This window comes from Chelonoidis abingdonii, chromosome 4, assembly GCF_003597395.2.
Source record: "Chelonoidis abingdonii isolate Lonesome George chromosome 4, CheloAbing_2.0, whole genome shotgun sequence".
Lineage (NCBI taxonomy): Eukaryota > Metazoa > Chordata > Testudines > Testudinidae > Chelonoidis > Chelonoidis abingdonii.
Window position 1 is genome coordinate 87,899,568 of NC_133772.1, and position 21,024 is coordinate 87,920,591.

The 21,024-nt window shown below is 40.5% G+C and overlaps 1 protein-coding gene across 6 annotated transcripts in view; it reads right to left on the bottom strand.

Annotated features, from left to right (window-relative positions):
• Nucleotides 1-20,811, bottom strand: part of TMEM62 (transmembrane protein 62) — a 50,036-nt gene extending 29,225 nt beyond the window's left edge. For 4 of the 6 annotated variants that reach the window (XR_004373685.2, XM_032780212.2, XM_032780211.2 and 1 more), the window contains exons 1-5: nucleotides 20,459-20,811; nucleotides 13,784-13,895; nucleotides 11,996-12,133; nucleotides 7,646-7,691; nucleotides 3,533-3,674 (exon numbers count right to left, since the gene is read on the bottom strand). Coding sequence is in view for 5 of the 6 variants with exons in the window: in XM_032780212.2 (XP_032636103.2) it covers nucleotides 3,533-3,674; nucleotides 7,646-7,691; nucleotides 11,996-12,133; nucleotides 13,784-13,895; nucleotides 20,459-20,638 (618 nt within the window). In the remaining variant the exon portion in view is untranslated. Of the gene's footprint in view, nucleotides 1-3,532; nucleotides 3,675-7,645; nucleotides 7,692-11,995; nucleotides 12,134-13,783; nucleotides 13,896-20,171; nucleotides 20,316-20,458 lie in introns of those variants that run through there. The other 2 variants (XM_032780215.2, XM_032780213.2) reach the window with 2 other exon arrangements.
• Between the last annotated feature and the right edge of the window lie 213 nt (nucleotides 20,812-21,024).

Below are 21,024 nucleotides of genomic sequence, written 5' to 3' on the forward strand. Positions count from 1 at the left end.
TGTGAAAGTGTGGAATGAACTTCTCCTGGAACTAAGGACCATCACTAATCTCATCACTCACCTCTCCAAGTGCCTTCTCTAAGATAAATATATCGCAACACATATTTATTAAAAAGTCACCCAACTCTCTATTGGGGAGAGAACAAACACATGACAGCTGCTAGTCACACCGCTTAACGCACTACTCGAAAGTGCTCAAATACGATGGTGATGAGTGTGGTATAAGAACCTAACAAAATAAAATAGAAGCTTTGGGTTTTGTTTCGTTTTTTAAATCTGCTTATTTTTTACCTTAGAAGTATCAAATCTGGTCATCTTTGGTACTGCTAGGGACCTACTATAGGGATGAAAGGGCTCAGAGAATATGCACTGTCAGCTCTAATGCCTTAATTGAAGGGGCACAGGTGCTGAATCTCTAACGAAGACATTTTTTCTCCAAAATATTTGACATTGGAGTTAAAATATTAAACAAAAAATTTTAAACAGTGACTAAAATTCCCTTCCCTTAGTAGTTCAGCTTTCAGTCTCTTGACTCTTGTGATAAAATTTCACAAGTTCCCCAATTATCAGAGTTCAGGGAGACTTCCAGGATTGATAACACCTCAATTTTTCACACAAAAAAGTCAGAAAAAACAAAACAGGACACAAGCCTATTGATTTTCCACATTTGCAAGTGCCCTTTCAAAGTCCAGGAGGACAGACAACACATTTTTCTGCCTTCTCACCTGAAGGTAAATGTTGCAACACATGAGTGGAGAAGAGAGAATCTGAGTTATTATCATACAAAAATGGGATGAATTCTGGATGTCAAATTAGGTAAGCATAACAATGCTTTAGTAGCTACAACTAATATTTCATTTGCTCTGAAGGATTTGTGTATTTTCTGCATCCCTGTTAAAAATCCCAGGTTTACAATCAAGTCACCAATAAAATCATAGATACATCTTTAAAACCTGTGGCTTTAATCAACAACACAGCGACAGATATTCACTGATCCTGAACTACGTATTTTTTCTCAATCCAACAGTTTTGCGTAAATGTTTGCAAATGACACCCTTCTTACTCTCAGTTTCTTGCTCATAAAGTAAAAGCATGCTTAATTCACTGCAGTCAAGAAAGAGAGATCAGACTCAGAAATAAACAAAGTCTCATCTTGAAGTCTGCCTGCAAAGCTACTGCATCCAGCATGAATTAGAACAAACAATAAGAACAATAATACTGTATTTTGCACTGCTATAGCACCTTTCCTATAACTATCTCCAAGTGCTTTACAAACATTAACTTACTTAGGGCTTGTCTATACACCTCTACCTTGATACAACGCTGTCATCGGGAGCCAAACAAATCTTACCCGTGTTATAGGTGAAACCGCGTTATATTGAACTTGATTTGATCCGCTGGAGCACGCAGTGCCGCGCCGCCCCCTCCCCCCCCCCCCCCGGAGCGCTGCTTTACTGCATTATATCTGAATTCATGTTATATCGGTGGCATTATATCAGGGCAGAGGTGTACATGGAGTAATTCCAGAATAACTGAATAGTATGTCCACTATTTTGGAATAGCTTTTTGGCTTTAAATTTAGACCCAAAGTTATTCCAGAATAACTTGCATGTGCAGATGAGCCCTTAGCCTCAACACTCATTTGAGGTAGGTAAAAGTTAGGGAACATTTTACTCATCACTGAATGCAGTCATCTCAGGGGCAGAAGATGACATCTGTTTAACAGAAAATAGCAACACTAAACAACATTTTAGGAAAATAAATCAAAAAGAATACCATATCCATCAGAAACTAGAGAGGGAATTTAGGGGAAGCAAAATGCAACTATGTGAATTGGAATTTGACCTAAACATTGGGATTAATATTTCTACTCTTCCAAATATTACAATAGCATCTTTAGTGATCAGAAGAGAACAGGACCTCAGTTTCACATCTCATTCAAATGGTCCAAACCTCTATACTTAGGATACAAACCATCTTTCACATAAGCTTCATGGACTGCAGTACCACGTCTTCTCAAAATAATTGATGATGTTCAGTTATGAACAAATAAGAACATAAACAAAAAAGAAACAAAACACACAAGGAACATGTTTAACATATCAAAAAAGACAGAACTGGGAAGGAAAGCATTTTTTATTTTAAAGCTTCTAAGGGGCTGATACCAACATTGATGTGCAACAAAAACAAAAAACATAGGAAGTTCTTGACAGTGTCCTTTTCAGAAAAAGACTTTCAATCTGTGTTTTGGGATTGGAATGACAAATTATTTCTTGCAAAAGAGAGGAAAAAAAATGTGTCTCCTACTTTTAGAGTATGATGTAAGAAACATTAATTTTCTTAAGGAAAAGACAAAACAATATTAACATACAAAGACTATCTTTTAGATGAACGGTAGAGTTTGAAGCATTGTAGCTCTGTTGGTCCCAGGATATGAGAGAGAAAGGTAGGTGAGGTAACATCTTTTATAGGACCCACTTCTGTTGATGAAAGACAAGTTTTCAAGGTACACAGAGGAAGAGCTCCATGTAGCTCAAAAACTTGGCTTGTTTCCTTCATCAACAGAAGTGGTTCCTTTAAAAGATATTACCTCATCCACTTGGTCTTTCTCATTAGAGTTTGAGACATTTCTCTCTTTAAAAAAAACAAAAACAAATACCAAACCATATATTACAGGAAGTACGAGCAGCTAGTGAACTGGAATACAAATTCTTCTACAGTACCTGTCATAAACAGATAGTTAAGGGTTAATGTCTCTTTTACCTGTAAAGGGTTAAGAAGCTCAGTAAACCTGGCTGACACCTGACCAGAGGACCAATAGAGGGACAAGATACTTTCAAATCTTGGTGGAGGGAAGTCTTTGTGTGTGCTTTTTGTGTTGTTGTTGTTCGCCTCGACCTGAAGGGGACGGGACATCAATCCAGGCTCTCCAATCTTTGCTAGCAATCACTCCATGTTTCAACTTGTTAAGTAATTAGCCAGGCAAGTCGTTTAGTGCTTGATGTTTGTTTTCTCAACTTGAAATGTTTCTTTTGCTTGTGAACTTAATTTACCTCTGTTTGACTGTAACTTTGAACCTAAGGCTGAGGGGTTCCCTGGGCTCATGATCGATACCCCTGTAAAGCATTCTCCATCCTGATTGTTATAGAGATAATTGCTTACCTTTTTTCTTAATCAAAAGCGTCCTTTTTAGAACTGATTGATTTTTCCTTGTTTTTAAGATCCAGCGGATTGGGTCTGGAGACCCTAGGAATTGGGGCAATGAGGGGGAAAGGAGGGGGAATGGTTAATTTTTCCTTGTTTTAAGATCCAAGGGGTTTGGATCTGTGTTCCCCAGGGAATTGGTGAAGTCCCTCAAGGCAGCCCAGGGAGGGAAAAGTTTTGAGGGGACAAGTAGTGCCCCAGACACTGAAATTTCTGAGTGGTGGCAGTGTTACCAGATCTAAACTAGTAATTAATCTTAGAAGTGTTCATGCAGGTCCCCATATTTGTATTCTAAAGTTCAAAGTGGGGGAAAAAACCTTGACAGTACCATGTTTAGAATCCCAAAGAAATTGTATGGTCTCTTGGGGCCTGGGCTGAGGGTGGCATCCACACAGATGAACGAATAGTTTCCAAAAGGCGTCCTATGCACATAATGGAAAGAGCCATCCTTATGCCAGGCAGAGTACCTCCTGCCAAAACAAGATGGAAATATTGCAGTCAGAAAAGTTTGGAGCAGTGGCAAAAGGGAAAGGATATAGAACAAATGCAAGATTTCCCATTAAAGTCCATCTTCCTATTGAGGTGAAGTCCATTCTAAAAATCTAACGGCATTGGAAGATCTGTACTTTAAAAAGGACAAACATTCTGACCCATGTACCACATACTAGAGTTAAAACCAGGTTAGCATTCAAATGGTTAAAAGCAGGGTCAGAGTAGATGTTTTCCCTGTGCAAAATGGTGCTCCTTACAGATAAAGGACAGGAAAAAATGCAGGACAACACCAGGCAAATCATCTGAATGACAGTGTAGCAGAGCCACTTGCAACCCTAATTAAAGGAGACCTGCAGAGGAAACAAGTTGGGCTTGTATCCTCTGTTTATTTTTGGTATACAGAGAAGGTCTGAAAGGACTTTTTGGGGAAATTTTTTTTTTTTTTTGCTTACTTCCTTAGAAATATCAGGAATGTCAAATCTTGTCTTCCCTATGTTACTAGAGTTCTTTCCTAGATGATTTTAATATGGACTATAAAAAAATTTAAGCCATTAGCTGAAAGGATTGGGTATTGACTTGTTAAGTGTTTTCCAAACACTCCCAAAAACAAAACAGCACAGCACTCCACACAAAAACTTGTAAACAATGAATAAAAATAACTTCCCTTATCACTCAAGTTTAACTTTCCTGGTTGTTGTGCTGTCATAATCCTACCAGTTCTCCAGTCACCCACAGAGTCACAGGAAAAACAAGACTTGAATTTCTTAGGTAAAACACAAGCAGATTTAAAAAAAAAACAAAACCAACCAAACAAAAAAAACCTTTCCAGACCATATGGGAAGCAGAAGGAATTAACAAATTGGCTTTCCTTTTCACATTACTTAATACAAGTGTTGGAATTAATTTATTCTGAAAAGAGGTTTTTAAAAAAAGGGAGAGATGGAAATAAATGTTCCTGTTCAAGGCATTATACTAGTATTTAATAAAGGAAAGAGGTACAGAATAATTGTTTCTTCCTGGTATACAGGTGTCCTTAACATTAGACATTGCTGAGTTCTAAATAAAGATTCATAAAAGTGTCATTTTCTTGAAAGAGATTTTAGTCCTTTGCTCCATTAGGACAAGGAGTCAATCTTCCAGCCAATGACATTTATTAAGATGCGCAAATGAAAGTTGATAAATTTTTTAGGACATCTAAATTATAATTGTGTAAAATTCTACGATTAGCTGCGTTTTTTGTTTTTAATTCTGGCATTTTCTAAGTCCCACAGTACGTACAGGCTAAAGTGTCCATCAATTTAAATATGGAATATAATTTGTTCTGTTCAATTAATGTACCCAGAAAATGGAATTTGTAACCTCCACCAATTAGAATAATTGTAAAAGGCCAGAAATCTAGGGCTGAAGAGAAGAAAAAAACAATACCTTAAAAATAAGTTTACTGAGCATGAATCAACACTGCAATTGGAATGATCATCTTCTAATACTACATAAGACTATTTTACCAAACTTATTGTTTAGGACTGTCTTAACACAGCACCTCACGAATTGCAATAAGAAAAATCTGGGATTTTGATATCACCACCGTAAGCAGCCTCTGTTTTTACTCCCACTTAAAGTATGTTGAACAGATTTGAGTTTTACCCCCTTTGTTCATGGGGCAGAGAAATAATAGGCACTGCCATTCTTGAGTTAAAAATAAAATCATACCATTTTGCTAAACCTTTCAATTCTAAGCACAATTGCTGCCTTTTACAATTTTAATACTGAACAGTTAACAGAGGCATGTAATGCTGAGAAAGCACATACTCCCCCACCTTTTTTGTTTTTAACATCCTACAAGCTACAGTACTATAAGGTGTGCAACAAAGAACAATGTTTTCCTGAAAGTGTACAGAGAAAGGAGATGGGGGTCTCCCTTTGACCCAGACAAAAGAATTATTGTTCCGAAACTTTGCCTAGTCCTGTTTAATTTGAAGAAAATGCCTCCATAATCCTTCCTTCTACTCTCCCATCTCCTTCTTCTCCCTTTCTCTCCACCCCTTAATCCTAATATTATTTCATTTGGACGCCAGATGAATGAGTCTCATCCTCCAATATAACAGCCTGCCTTTTACTGATGCTTAACAGTGTTTCAGGATTTCAGTGCAGTTTTTCAGTCCAATATAGGAGGCAACTAGAGTCTCATCTTAGGACCTGCCACAAGCAGCAAGATAACTAAACATAGTTATAAAAATTTACTAAAACTAAAGTAATTTATATTTAAGGATGAAAAACTTTTCCTTCCAACACTGGAGTGTTCAGAAACTGACCATCTGGAATGGCACCTTTACATAATTTTATAATGATAGAGCCAAAGGAGTTTACAGTGTATGGGCCAAATATAGTCTTGGTGCAAAGCAGGTGAGGTCAGAGATATATATGTTTAAAACATATATGGGAATATCAATCTGCTGTTAAGTGGACAAAATGCAGTTACTTAAGAAGGAACTTACCCAGTGCCAAAACAATTCCATAAAAACAAATCAGCTCAAATTTACAGAGCAGAATTCAATCTCATCTCTCCTCCTCTGTGCTTTTCCAATCTCCTTCAGTAAGGATATGTCTTTACAGCAGAGGTAGCCTGCATGATCTGCTCCCAGTTCTGAGCAGCTGGCTTACCCCAGGGGCAAGGAGCAAGACTGCAAAGCCATACCAAAGCTACCAGGTCTCAATGGTACTGCATCCCCTATGTGTTTCGCTAACACTTGCGAGGACATATCCCATGTTTTTGTGTTACAGTAAGCTCAGCTGCTCTGATTCTTTCCCATTGAATTGTGAGGAAAACTCATCTGTCCTTCTGGCACATGGAAGGAATTGTGGGAAGGCACTGGAGGGCTATCTATACTCTAGTGATTTAGCCTGTGCTCTCCCTGCAAAGAAAGTGGGTTTCCAGACCAAGTGAAATAAGAATCTGTGTTCTAACCTACATCCTCCAGCTGTTTCAGCTAGCCCAGTTGAAAGCATCACTAAATTCAGGTGACAGATTGATGTGTAGGTAGGGTGACCAGAAAACAAATGTGAAAAATCAGGACAGGGGGTGGAGGGTAATAGATGCCTATATAATAAAAAGTCCCAAATATCAGGACTGTCCCTATAAAATCGGGACATCTGGTCACCCTATGTGTAGGGACAGGAAGGACCTGGAGGCAACAGCCAGATAAGACCCCAGGCTAATGCAACACTGAAGACTCTACCTAGGAGGCTGACAGAATTAGAGTTTAAGCACTTATGTATTTTTCACATCTCTAGCCTACCAATGCATTGTTGTAGTCCTACTTACTAATGGAGAATGATTTTCTTCTGATTTTCATCTGCTATTTATACATTTCCTGAACCATCCCACTGAAATCTTTATATTTGAATCTCCAATTTATTCCTTAGAGTTCTCTCTTTTTCTCACCTACGTCTATACTCATTTTCTTAACTCCCTCAGAGCTGATGAACCAGCTTAGGTAGGGTCCCTCCTTTTGTGCAGATGTAAATATTCTTGGGGCTGCAGAAAGGAACACCAGAAAATGAAAAAGATGATAAGGGAATCCTTCTAAAATGCCAATGGCACACAGATTGGTTACTCAAGTGCTCTGGGGGAAAATGAACACATGATGTTCTGAGGACTTCCTAGTTAGGGCAAGAATTGTTAACAGGCACAGCTACAAAATAAACAGGAGGGAGAGATTAAAAGGGTGGGCAAAAGATACTTTGCCTTCCTGTAGCAGCCCATTCAAATGTTAGTGGATAATAGGGGAATATTGGGACACCAAAACCAAACAGAGCCCTGTGCTGGCAAAAAAAATTGGTCATGATGTGTATTTGGCAGAAGTGAGCTAAAAACAGACTATTCCCTGTCTGCAACACAATTCACTTTGCTCTTGGATTTATGGACTCAGTGAGATATTAAAAAGAGTACCTGTAGTAATTTTGGATGCTGTCCAAATGTGGAATGTTGAATGAATCTGCAGTAAAAGAGAAAGAAAAGAGACTATTCAGATGAAGCCAACTATTGCTCTGAGTCTTCTATTGCTCACTGTTGGACAGCAGTCTCAGCAGGCTTTGGCAGATTGTACTGTCTGTAACGTCTCTCTATTCCCATTGAAATTCATGACGTATTGTTGCTTGCCATGTGAAATCATCTGGATTCAGTAGCCTTCTTCTTAACTCTTTGTATCTACGCATATGGAGATACAGAGCATACCTCTGACAAGCTCAAAGCACCCGTCTGGGTGATAGACTAGTGTGCTAGCTTTTGACCTCTGGAGACTGGTTAGGTCACAGCAAATTTCTCTCTAAAGGCTTGTCTACACAAACACTTAGTTTATGACAATCTGGTGTGTAAATCTAACCAGCACTAATCTGCCATGCACTAAGTGTCTGTGTGGAACCTGCTGCCACATGCTAAAAGTTTCCCAATGTGCTTTAATCTATTCCCTTTACAAAGCCTGGTAGGTCAACGCACACTAGGTACATGGCAAAGCATACAAGTATGATGGGCAAGCACACAAAGTCATGGCAACAAGGTCCAAATGGACACTTAGTCTGCAACATGCTAGATTTATACCACAGTTTGCTGCAAACAAGTTCTAAGATACATGCATGCACAGCTGCAGTGCCTGCCACAGAAAGAAGCTTTCTAGACTGAGGCATCTCCCTCTTTGCCAGTGGGAGCTCTAAATGCACTGGCAGTCATATAGCTATATAAGCTGGAAGACAGACACAAGTATAGCTACCATGATGCCATATGGATACTGCTACAGGAGAAAGATAAAAGTAGAAGAAACTGCTCCTGGAGCAGCTTCACACAGTGGAGCACCACTTTTGAGCTTGGACAACTATCACCAACTTGCAGGACAAGATAGTAATGCAGAACTAGGATGACCTGCAGTGGTGGCAAAAGTTCAGGATACAGAAGACTACTTTCTTAGAGATTTGTGTAGAGCTGACCACAGAGATGGAATGGTGGAACATCAACATCAGAATTTTCATCAGCATAGAGAAATGCATGTCTAACAGCACCTAGTAGCCTACCACCCCAATTGCTACTGATCAGTAGCTAACCAGTTTGGTATTGGTAGATCAAATTTCAGGATTGCTGTCATGGAAGTTTGTGCTGATATTAAGAGAGTGTCGGTAACCCCACATCTATGCACAGAGGCAATAACCACGAGGTTTATGGATTTGCATGATTGGGGCTATTAATGCTGCAATACAACTCATGTGGGATGGTCTGAAAAGGTCTATAGTCTTTAGAACTCATTTCCACTTTATGCAATGAAAAAAAAAAGGGGATTTTTGCTCCAAAGACCATTATAGACATTAACGGTGCTGCGATCGCCTGTCATTCTGGGGGAGACAGCTTTCTGAAGTTATGAAGCCTTTTACTGGACACCTGAATAGAAGAAAGAAATTCCTGAGCAGCTGCAGAACGACAACAGAGTGCACATTTGGAAGAATTAAGGTAAGGTGTTGGCGTGGTATGACAAGGATGGATCCTTTTGAGAAATATATGCTTCATGTTATAGTTGCTTGCTGTGTTTTGCACAACATCTATGAGAGCGAGGGAAAGAGCCTCATCAAAGCAGGAGTAAAGAGACTTGTAGAATTTTATCATCATCCAGTGATGGTGCCTCTGCAAAATGCCCCAATTGGTCAAAGAAGCATTGTACTCCTAGTTTTGAGACCAGGGTGTAGCAGAGGAAAATGTAATGTAACCAAAGAAATTAATACTCTTTGTGTGATATTATTTAGGAACTGATGTTATTAAGTGGGAGTTGTACCTCAATGAAAGTAGAGTTGTAAATAAAAAGTCCTTATTGATTTAAACAAACACAGAACAAAGTTAAAACCATTGGAAATAGGGCACACATGCTCCAAATGCTGAGTTCAAACATTTTTATGCAGAAAGAGTCACAAAAATGTGTAGATGGGTTTGAAGCTGTTTTCCTTCTCTTAAGGAATGAAGTGGCATGGGAAGGGCCTGTCCCTTGTAACTGGGGCTTGAAAAACTGTTCCCAATATCCTGTGTTCTCAACAGACTGCAGGCTGGGGCTAGGCTGAAATATTGGGCATGATTCAAGCAACACACTGTTTTCCAGTAGGTTGGTCTGCTTCTGTGATCATGTCCAACATCTCTTCTTTGATGGTCCCTTTCTCTGTATATTCCCTTGACTAATCCCTGTCCTCCTCTCTCTCGTTTTTATTCTGGAACTTGAAAAATTCCCTCTAATCTTCTGTCTTTTTGGCGCTCTGTTGGGATGCTGTCACAAGGTCAGCAACTGTCTCCTCCCTTGTACTCTTTCACTTCCCTCGAAGGTTTGCCAGGCATTCAGCAACTGATAGTGCTCTCCCTGTGAGAGCCATGGCACACTGGGTGCTTAATGCCTGGGTCTCAGGAGCCATCTCATGTCCAGTCTGTGCCTGGGTCTCTCGCTCAGGTTGGGCGTACAAAGAGATCTTGGCTGTCTTGCCAAATCGTCTTCTCGCACAGTTCTAGGATTGATTTCCATACGGAAATAACTCATTCTGACACAAAGTTACGTCATTTCCTAAGTGGATTAATTAAAGTGGAATAAAAAGCCAGAAAAACTGAAAAAATAACTTGTGTGCGTGGGCACAAGGCAGTTTATGCTGAAAAAAACTAGTTATACAGAAAAAAAACTTTAAGAAATGGTTGGTCAACAGCTGATTTGGGGAGGAGATGGGAAAAAGAGGATACAGATAAGATGAGGGAGAATGTCAACGAGGGAAAAGATAACAGATGGGAAAATGTGCAAATGAGAGGAAAACAGTGATAAAAGGAGAGAGTAATTAACATGATGGAATTTAGGAGAGATTGAACAAGAACAAGTGAGAGTGGATAAACAAACAAATGTGAACACGGAAGGGGAAAGAGCATGTGTTCCTAAGTATTTAACTTGCACTTACACTCATTCCTTACACAGAAAATAAATTAGAAGGAACATTTGTTATCAATGAAAATTAATCTGGGTGATCTCAGATTAATCTTTAGCAATGTTCTTGACAACTGAAGAAAAGGCACTGAAAGTGATCTGAGAGATACATGTCCAGCCCCTCACAGTGAAGGGAATTCACAATGATGAGGGGCTTTCAGGGTGGGAAGACTGTGGAATAATGAGAAGAATGCAGCATGCAGTCTCAGTACAGTCCTTTATCGGTGACCAGTATATTTCTGAATTTCTCTTCACAAGGAATTTATTGTCAGGAGAGTGATGAGTTGTTCAGACTCCACACTGTAGTTTTCAGGGATATAACCAATACCCTTTCATTGAAGAGGAAAGGTACATCAGGTTTCATCTCTAAATTCATTGACTACACAGGAATACTATCATGGGGAAACAAGGGAAGAAGCTAAAGTAGAAACTAATGAAATTGTGAAGCTGCATAACCAAGTAGATATGAGAGGAAAGGCAGAATTCATTCTCTCTCACTTAGCACCGACTCACATACTGGGAGCAGGTAAAGAGACGCTCTAGTAACAATCTGATAGAAGATTCACTTCTGTATAATTTGTTTTTCTGGGGTTCAATGTTGTAAAACAGTTTTAGTCTCACAATAAGAAACCTAAAGTAAACATTTACAAACAAAAATCCCTGGTGCAATGAAATTTGTAAACTGATCAGAAAACCTGTCCGTATTTGAAAGCTGAACCTTTTTGTTTGTTTATTTATTTGTTTGCTTCCATTATTGCTGCAGTTAATTTAACACTGGAAATAATTTGACTGCTCATTTGGGTTTAAGCTCAAAGAGAAAAAAGTAGTCATAAGCTAAATGTTTTACATGTGAAGGTAAAGAAACTAAGGTAGTTCAGTTTTTTAATTGGTCAAGAAGGTGTTATTTGTGAAAACTGCAGAAGTGTTTCAGAAACTCCTTCAGAAATCCCTTCTGTGTGTCAGGAGCTAGACCTATCTATGTGATTGTTTGTTTAAATGAGTTCCTTTAAACATTTTACTCAGTTATTAGCCAGACAGCACCAAGAAGCAAGGGAAAGCCTTTCTCCTTGTTCTCTAAAGGCCCGATCCTACAATCCTTATAGACAAAAAACACTTCCATTGACTTCAATGAATTGGGCCCTCAGTTGCAACCCTATCTTAGGAGGCCATAACATATACCAGTATCTTAAAGAATATTAACATCTTAAAATGGAAGGTTGCCTACAACTTTCATTTGACTAGACTAGGTTTCTTATTTTCCTGGGATTATTTGGGTCCTTCATTAAACTATTAGTTTCTTGGCTCTCTCTTACCATGATTCCCTTTGATGTCTATCCACTTGGTTTTCTCCATGACTCTTGATCTCTTCAGGATCAACTGGTAAGTCTGCCACTCCACCTCAATCTGCTCAGAGCCCAGTTTATCTTTTGTTTTGGCATCTGTCAAATCACCTGTAAGTGCACAAGGCCAAGACTGAACCACATGCTACATTCTTCATAAATCACACAGAAGAGCTATATAATGCAAGCATGCAGCATACATGCCTTATGGTCAACACAATGACAGACCTTCTGTGAACACATTCTAGTGCCTACTGCCATTTGGTACTAGATTTACTACTATAAGGTAAAGCCCTCTTACACTATAGGTGCCCTGACTTGGCTATCAGTTACATTCAAACTTCTGTTTAACATGTCATGACAACACTCTTTAATGCCACATCCTTGCCTATAAGCGAAAAAGATTTTACAAGAAAGCATTATATTTTGAAAATACTAAGGCAGAATCCTCAATAACAAATAATGAAAACATCTTGTCACAAAGTTAACTGCTACATTTCCTGGTAAAGAAGATCAGCCATCGCCTGTTTCAGTACTGATTAAAATATGAGGTGTCCCCCCCCCGGCCCCTTTGATCACATTTTCATTTTACTTTCCATAGCAGTCTGTATTTTAAACCCTTCTTCCTTTACTTAAATGATGCACATTGTTTAACTATCTCTAAAAATAGATTAAAATGTTTCTGAACTGCTATAATTTATGCAAAAAGCTGTCTGGGAAGCAATTTTGTACAACAAATGAGATATTCATTTACAGTACAAACTCTACCTAGTGACCCTGCTAGCACTTAGATTCTGGAGTCCTTCATACAGCTGTTACTGCAAAGTCTCCTCAGATCATTTAATAAATACTGATCCTTATTGATAATTGTGGCAGAACAGTTAAATAAACAGCTTATGTCTCTTTTATTAGTCCTGATATGACACATAGTCAAAAGAACATAAGCAATGCAAATAAGTAAAAATCAGTTCTCATAATTACAAAAAGGTTATATAACTGAATAGGGTTCATTCTTTTTACCCTCAGAATATATACATACTGAGCTCTACCACCAAATCTGTGCTTGTTTTTTAGTCTGTGTATGAAATGAGTTGATACGATCTGTACTGAGACCTAGGACTGATGTGGATTGGCAGAACTGTAAGGAAAACTTCAGAATGCACCCAATGTGTGCACCCCCTAGTTACAGTCAGTGGTGATGAGCACTAAAAATTCACTATTAACCTTCTGCTTGCACCTGTAGAATAAATTAAAACAATACTAATTCTGCTGGGCGTAGGAAATATCTTTTCTTGGACTAATGACTGTTTTTTCAGCTGCAATTTGATTTTCATTAATTAAGATGCCTTAAGCTTTGACATTTTACTTTGAGAAGCCAGACCAGGGGTAGGTAACCTATGGCACCGGGGTGCTGAAAGTGGCACGCGAGCTGATTTTCAATGGCACTCACACTGCTTGGGTCCTGGCCACCAGTTCAGGGGGCTCTGCATTTTAATTTAATTTTAAATGAAGCTTCTTAAACATTTTAAAAACCTTATTTACTTTACATACAACCATAGTTTAGTTATATATTATAGACTTATAGAAAGAGACCTAAAAACGTTAAAATGTTTTACTGGCGCGCAAAACCTTAAATTAGAGTGAATAATTGAAGACACCACTTCTGAAAGGTTGCCGACCCCTGAGCTAGACATTTTTCTTGTCTGAATGTATTACCAAGGAAGGAGCAATAGGAAGAAATATAATTTCTGAATTGCTTACCTGTCACTAAAACAAGCACTGGTTGAATTATATCAATTGTTTCAGAACAGAACTTTTCAAAGTCAGGAACTCGTTTGGGATCCCGAAACCTACTGATGTGAATGTCTGATACCTATAGAAAGAATATATTGGATAAAGATATTGTATCACAGACGAAGAGACCAAAAAAATATATTTAGGGAAAGATCACTGCCAGAAACAACTCTAAATGTTTTGCCAAGCAAGAGCCATCTAAAACTAAACAGGACTTGAGAATAAATTAGTAGTTTCAGACCAGGACTCAAATAATTTTCCAATAGCTTTGCTCAAAGATTTCTAAAAATCACCCATGCAGAGATCAAGTGACAAGTCTTATCTCAAGAATGACAGATGGTTATTAAAACTAAACAAAAAGTATTTGATCAATTAGAAATGCCTTCATCAATGTGAGGGCTACCCAAAAAGGATTACTAGACCTTTTATATATTTTGAAGGTAGCTTTTCTTTTGAACCAAGACATTCAAATAATTCCACATTTGAAAATTATTAGGTTAGATAGGATTGAAAAAAGACCAGACAGAACAAATTTGTTTGAATTATGGTTTACTTTGTCAGCAAAGACTTTCAGTCACATTTCTTTAAGCTAGATATAATGGATTACTACACATTAGTCTTTCAGCTCAGGAGACCTGTGTTCAAATCCTGGATACCTCACAAATGAAAATTAGATTGTCCATTTCATAGCTCTTCATGGACATTTGTAAATAAGGCAGGTTAGGACTGAAGTGCCTTGTGTAGAAGATTGCACAGTACTTGCCAACAATAAACCGGGCTCTAATTTAAAGTTATTAGTTCATTTTTATAAGAACCAAACTCACACAAACATGTATAGCTAATCTAAAAAACAGCTGAGGTGCAAAATAATAAAAAATAGTCATAGCTTCCTCTCTATTTTCAGCCATTTGAAGGAAGACTGCAATGATAAGAATTCTTATGTCTTGGAACCTGATTCTGCAGTACTCATGCAAGAAAATCTCCCACCAACCTCTATGGGAGTTCTCTCTATATCAGAGCCAGACCCCAAGACAGATAAATGTATATTAAACAAATAATAATTGTTATATTTCATAGCTATTTCAAAATATTATGAACCTCACTAATTTGTACTAATGATAGTTATGCTGGTTGCAAATTAATGAACTAGAGAGTAAAGAGATAGCACAACAAAAAAGCAAAGGTAATGCATCATAAGTATACCATATTCATTATTTGACATGTTACATTTGATGCTAAATACTAATAAATATTTTGTGAAAATAATGAGGTCTTAGTAACATGAAACCTCACTACAACAGCTTAATTACACCTTCACTGAGAAGTGCGGCAAAACTGTCATCTTTGGTGTGCAAAGTAGTGAAGTTCTACTGATTCTACAATTTGCTTATTTTTACACCGAAATAAAGTGATAACACTACTGAAAATAAGTTGCAGTTTTCCTTTAAATCAGGGAGCCAAAAAAGTCATACTGCAAAATAAGAGTTTAATTCAAACTTCTCTCTCCATCTAGTCCTGTTGTCATCACATGTGAGACATAACTGATATTAGTAAAATGAAGACTCGCTGTTTAGTCACTTATTTGGTGAAAAATTAAAGGTAGGTAATATTTTATTTGTTAAAAATATGCTGATGTAACACTGACATTTTGTGCATGTGTTCCTCATACTTATCACACACTGCACTACTGATCTATGGTAAGGAAAAAAATGTAGTTTTCCCTACTCAACTTATACATTGTAATGTCCCCTGGAATGCAAACAGGAACCACTCCCTGCTATCTCCTTGAAAATAATCATGAACATATAACAGGGCCTGGGAGCGCTGCACAGAAAGGAGTGTTTTTCTTACACATCAGTGACACAATCAGACACTGGAAGGAATCAGTTTCAGTCCTCCTTAGCTAAAATAATGTTGACTGTAATGTGGAGTTGAAGTGGAAAGATTTGAAAGTTATGGAGATCCTCAGGACCCCATGAGAATCACAGAAGATGGCAGGGATGGGAGAAGGAAATAAATCTCAACGTGTGCCAAAACGACAGCTGAACTGGAGGAGTGACCATGTGGACAAGGGAGGTGATTCCATCTGGGGGAAAAACAAATCATATATTCAAAATATCTATAACGTGACAGTTTAGACTAGTGCACAACTAATACAGAAATGAAAGACATGTCACAGGAAACATTTACAGAACTGCAGGATAGCAGGAGAAAGCAAAGCAGGAACTGTTCATGCAGATAAAGGAAGGGCTGTAAAAAAGGTCAGAATACTGATTGCGTGGATTTATATCTAGACACTGACCTGAATTAGCCATGTGGAATCACCAGGGAGCCAGAAGCACATTTCCCCCAGGATCAGAAGTTATTTTGGATTTAGCCATTGGAAATTAACCAAAGCGGGTTAATGATAAAGCAGCTGTTAAAGATTTATACGTGTTTGATGAGACTGCAGATTTAGTAAAGATATATTTGAAAGTCAGGAACATTTCAATATTACCGAAATTAAAGACTAAACTCTCTCTGCAGAGATAACTCAAATTACTTACACTGAAGTTAACACCTCTTTAACTAGCCTACCTTGGGTGAGAGCAGCCAAGCTGGAAAATAACACTCATAGAAACAAACAAAGGGCCGGAAGGGACTCAAGGGGTTAGCTCAGCAGTTCCCAAACTATGGGTCATGACCCCAAATGAGGTTGTGTCATCAGCAGATGGGATCATGGGTCCAATAGGCTAGAGTTGCCTGCGAGACAATGCCATCTGCCCCTGAACCTGGCCAGACTTTTTCCACAATTGCTATGCCAAGTGGCTACCATTTTTCTCTACAGAACTGTGGCCTCTTCATGGTGTTACCTCACACGTATGGTGCGTGCAAGGTCACATTGTGCAGAGCCCACTATTTTGTAGATCAAAATGGCGGCCTCATGGGGTGGCATTTGTGGAGCAGGTCTGGACATGCTGGCTATGCAAACACCAACTTGGACACTTGCACTGTTCAGCTATGCAAGCAGCCAGAGGAGGACTTCAATACAGAAGATCCTTATCTGTGGGCAGCAGCCTTATCAACAGAGCATCTTCTCCGCTGGAGCTGTCAGGAGTCTGTGATAGCCTTTTCTGAGATGCGAATCTGCAGTGGCTTGTAAGCTTCTTAAGGTGGAGCCTATGTCTTCTTTTATGCCATGCTGAATACCCTGTTGGCACTCGAAAAGAATCATTCTAAGGGTATGTCCAGACTACCTGCCGTATCGGCGGATAGCGATCGATTTATCGGGGATCGATATATCGTGTCTCGTCTAGATGCGATATATCGATCCCCGAACGCGCTCCCATCGACTCCGGAACTCCACCAGAGTGAGCAGCGGTAGCGGAGTCAACGGGAAGCCGCGGCCATCGATCCCACGCCAGGAGGACGGTAGGTAAGTCAAAATAAGATACGTTGACTTCAGCTACGGTATTCCCGTAGATGAAGTTGCGTATCTTACATCGACACCCCCCACCCTCCAGTGTAGAGCAGGCCTAAATCACTGTCTTTGTGCTGCCCTAGTATCACAATGCAGGCTGTTCCTAAGTCCTGGCCTCATTTGCATACTAATCAATTCCTCTTGCTCATTTGTGAAAAGAGGCACAATGGACTCATCTTTAAACAGAGTATCTGCTTCAACCTCTGGTAGCGAGTCTAGTGCAAAGAAACCTGTTTCCAAATACAACAAGGCTTTCTTTGAGTATTGCTTCACCAGTGTTTTGGTCAAGAACGAAGAAACACCAAAGTGCCTGCAATATCACACAGTGTTATCTAGCAAAAGCATGAAGCCTAATAAACTTGAGTCACACGATGAACCCCTTCACAAGGAACACACTGGAAAACCAAAGGTCATTTTTCCAGTGCTGAAAAGAACTTTTCATATCAACAATCACAATTCTAGAGAGCCGTGTCAGCCTCTGACCAAGCTCAAAGGCATCCTTTGAGGTGAGTTACCACATCGCACGCACCTCAAAGCCTCACAATCGGGTGGGAAGAGGTGGGGCAGGAGTGGGGCCTCAGAGAAGGGGTGGAGCGGGGGCGGGGCCGATGGCGGCAGAGGGAGGTGTCAGTAATGCAGCCCTTGGGCCAATGTACTACTCCTCATGTGACCTGTGTTTGAGACTCCTGCATTACAGCATATTAATGTACTTAATGTGTAAATTCCTTGGATTCCTCATCAACTATGTTGCTTTGTTCCCATCTGAGGTAACAGGAAACAATAAGTCTCAAAATGGGGTCACAAAGGCAAAAAGTTTGGGAACCTCTGGGTTAGCTATAGAGTAACTACTGAATAGAGTGACCGTGTTAGCAGCTGACAAGTTATGTTAACCTGAGCTGTAGCTGATAACTCAAAGTGACTGGCCCACCGGAGGTAAAAGCACCACCACACATTGACTTAAGGTTTTTCATATGTGGATAGGACTTGAGTTGTGGCAGCACTTGATTTATAACTTGAGACAACTCTACAATGATGACAAGCCCTACATGAGTTGAAGAAAAATAACTTAAAATAACTTAAAATATGGGAAAACCTATTGAAGAGGAGTGGGAGGAAGAATAGGAGGACAAAATAACACTCTTGATTATGCACAAGGAGCTCCAGCTGAAGTTAGTAAATTACTGAGCATATGTAGGGGCAGATTTTTTCCCTAAACTTACCAGAATAAAAGTGAAGTGTCAAATGTAGCATATAGCTCAAAAACAAAAACACACATCAATAATAAATAGGAGCTATTACAAAACCACAGGAACCTATTAATAGACATGAAAAGTGGATGAACCATTACAAAATAGTCAAAGAAAAAATAATTACAAGAGTATAACTAAGCAGCAGCAATACAGAACATCTCAGCTGAATTTATTTTAAGAACATAAAAAATTGGTGCGCATTAAAACACTAAGTGCTGATGGATCTAGACGATCATAATAGTCCCTTCTGACCTTAAAGTCTATGATTCTATGATCTAAACATTTATACAATCTTATAGATGTGCACTGGACAACAGAGACTTGAGAAAAAATGAAGACCAAGGAAAGATTTCAGATATGACAACCCAGTTCAGATGCTATCAATAAGTTTTACACTAAAATCTTAAATTTGGTATTTTTAGGAAGTTTTATATAAAAACCAATATGAAATAAAAAGTGTTCTAACTTTTATTTATATTTAGAAGTAATAACTAATAATATTTTTTGAAGCTAGAAAGGAATTTAACCACTTCCCCGGTCATATAATTCCCAGAACAGCACCACCATTGACAGTAGGACTCTGGATGTATCACTAGGGTATTAACCCCTGACTTAACTGGGTGAACTCTCTCATCTTTCATATCTACTTCAAACAAAGCGAAGTAATCCTCCAGCCAGTCTGGTAAACTGGTCAAGCCCCATTAATTGAGAGAGAGAGAGATTGGGAAAAGAAAAGTATTTTCCAGTTTACTAGGGGAAAGATGCCAGAACTTAGCCTAAGGAAGATCAACAATGTCAACTTGCCAAGAGCTTGAGAGCGGCAACAACTTGCATAAATAGGAACAGCCAGCAGACACTCTCATCATTTATCTAGAGCAGTGTTTCCCAAACTTGGGATACCACTTGTGTAGGGAAAGTCCCTGGTGGGCCGGGCTGGTTTACCTGCTGCGTCCGCAGGTCCGGTCGATTGCTGCTCCCACTGGCTGCAGTTTGCTGTTCCAGACTAATGGGAGCTGCTGGAAGCGGCGCGGGCCAAGGGATGTACTGGCCGCCGCTTCCAGCGGCTCCTATTGGCCTGGAGCAGCGAACCACAGACACTGGGAGCTGCGATCGGCCAGACCTGCGGATGGGGCAGGTAAACAAACTGGCCTAGCCCGCCAGGGGCTTTCCCTACACAAGCAGCGTCCCAAGTTTGGGAAACACTGATCTAGAGGAATAACCCACACATCACACCTCCAGACGTAACAGGAGGCCACGAGCCACACTTTGCTCACCCCAACACAGGGCTGGCACCTATGCTGATATTTTTGATAGCGCCTCAAGGCTGCTAAGAGATCTTGCATCCAGGAACCTGGACTTGCAAGAGTATTAACACTTCCAGGGCCTGCAAAACTTCAGCAAGTTGCGCCATGATGACATTTTGATACACCATTCCCCCAGTACAACCGGAGTGACATGCCAATGGAACATCACACCCCACACCACTGCCATTTCACCCTGATATAGTCAGGCCATCGCCACACAACTTCAGGGTAGGATCACCACAAGAACCGGTCACAACAGATAGACATTTTGAGAGACTTTGAACATGAAGTATGCTTCAGCCAGACACCTCCAGTACCTAGCTCTCATGGCTGTGCATCACCGCGGCTATGACATCCCCCGACGTCACACCAGTCACTGCCACGTTGCTATGCCACCCCACCGCCGCGTCACGCTGCTCTACTTCAGCGGAACCCCTCTGCAGCCAGTGGGCAGCCGCCAAGCCAGGCCAGACGGCCACGCTTCCCCGCCCCAAGACATCGCCATGGTAACGCGCAGGCTACCCCGCCCTACAAGCTTGGCACCAGCAGTCACCGAGAGGGTAGCGCGGCCTGCTGTAGCCGCCGCCTCCGAACACGGAGGCCGGGATCCTGCCCCGCCCCCACTCACCTGCACCACCCAGAAGAGGTTGGTGGCTTCTGCCCCGGGGGCCGGCTCCCGAGCGAAGGAGCGGCGCTGGCTCAGATGCTGAGGCCCCGCTTGGCCGCACCAGTCCAGGAGCAGCGCCGCCAGGGCCGCCGCCAGCAGCCCCACCAGCAGCCGCAGCATCCTCCCCGGCCCCACAACCATTCACCCACCCACCCCGGGCAGCACCTGTCGCTGCGGCCGCCGCCTGCCCTCCTCCGGGCAACCCCGCCGGCTTCACCGCTTCCGCCCAGTATCTGCCTGGCCAGAGCGGGCCCTCGCGCGATGGCATGTCAGGCCGCCACTTCCTCCCTTCTATGGTCTTGGAGGACTCCTGTTTCTCCCTGCGCTAATCCTGTTCCTGTTGCAGTCAGTGGGGGAGGGGAGAGGTGCCAGTTAGTTGAATGGGACTAAGGCTCAACGCACTGAGTGCAGCAGGCCTTGCAGAGCCTTAATATTGTGGAGGAAGGAAGCCTCTTCCCGGCTGTTATGTAACTTGTCATGTTTTAATTCATGTACTCTCTTGACTGTCAGGCTGACAGATTTTACTG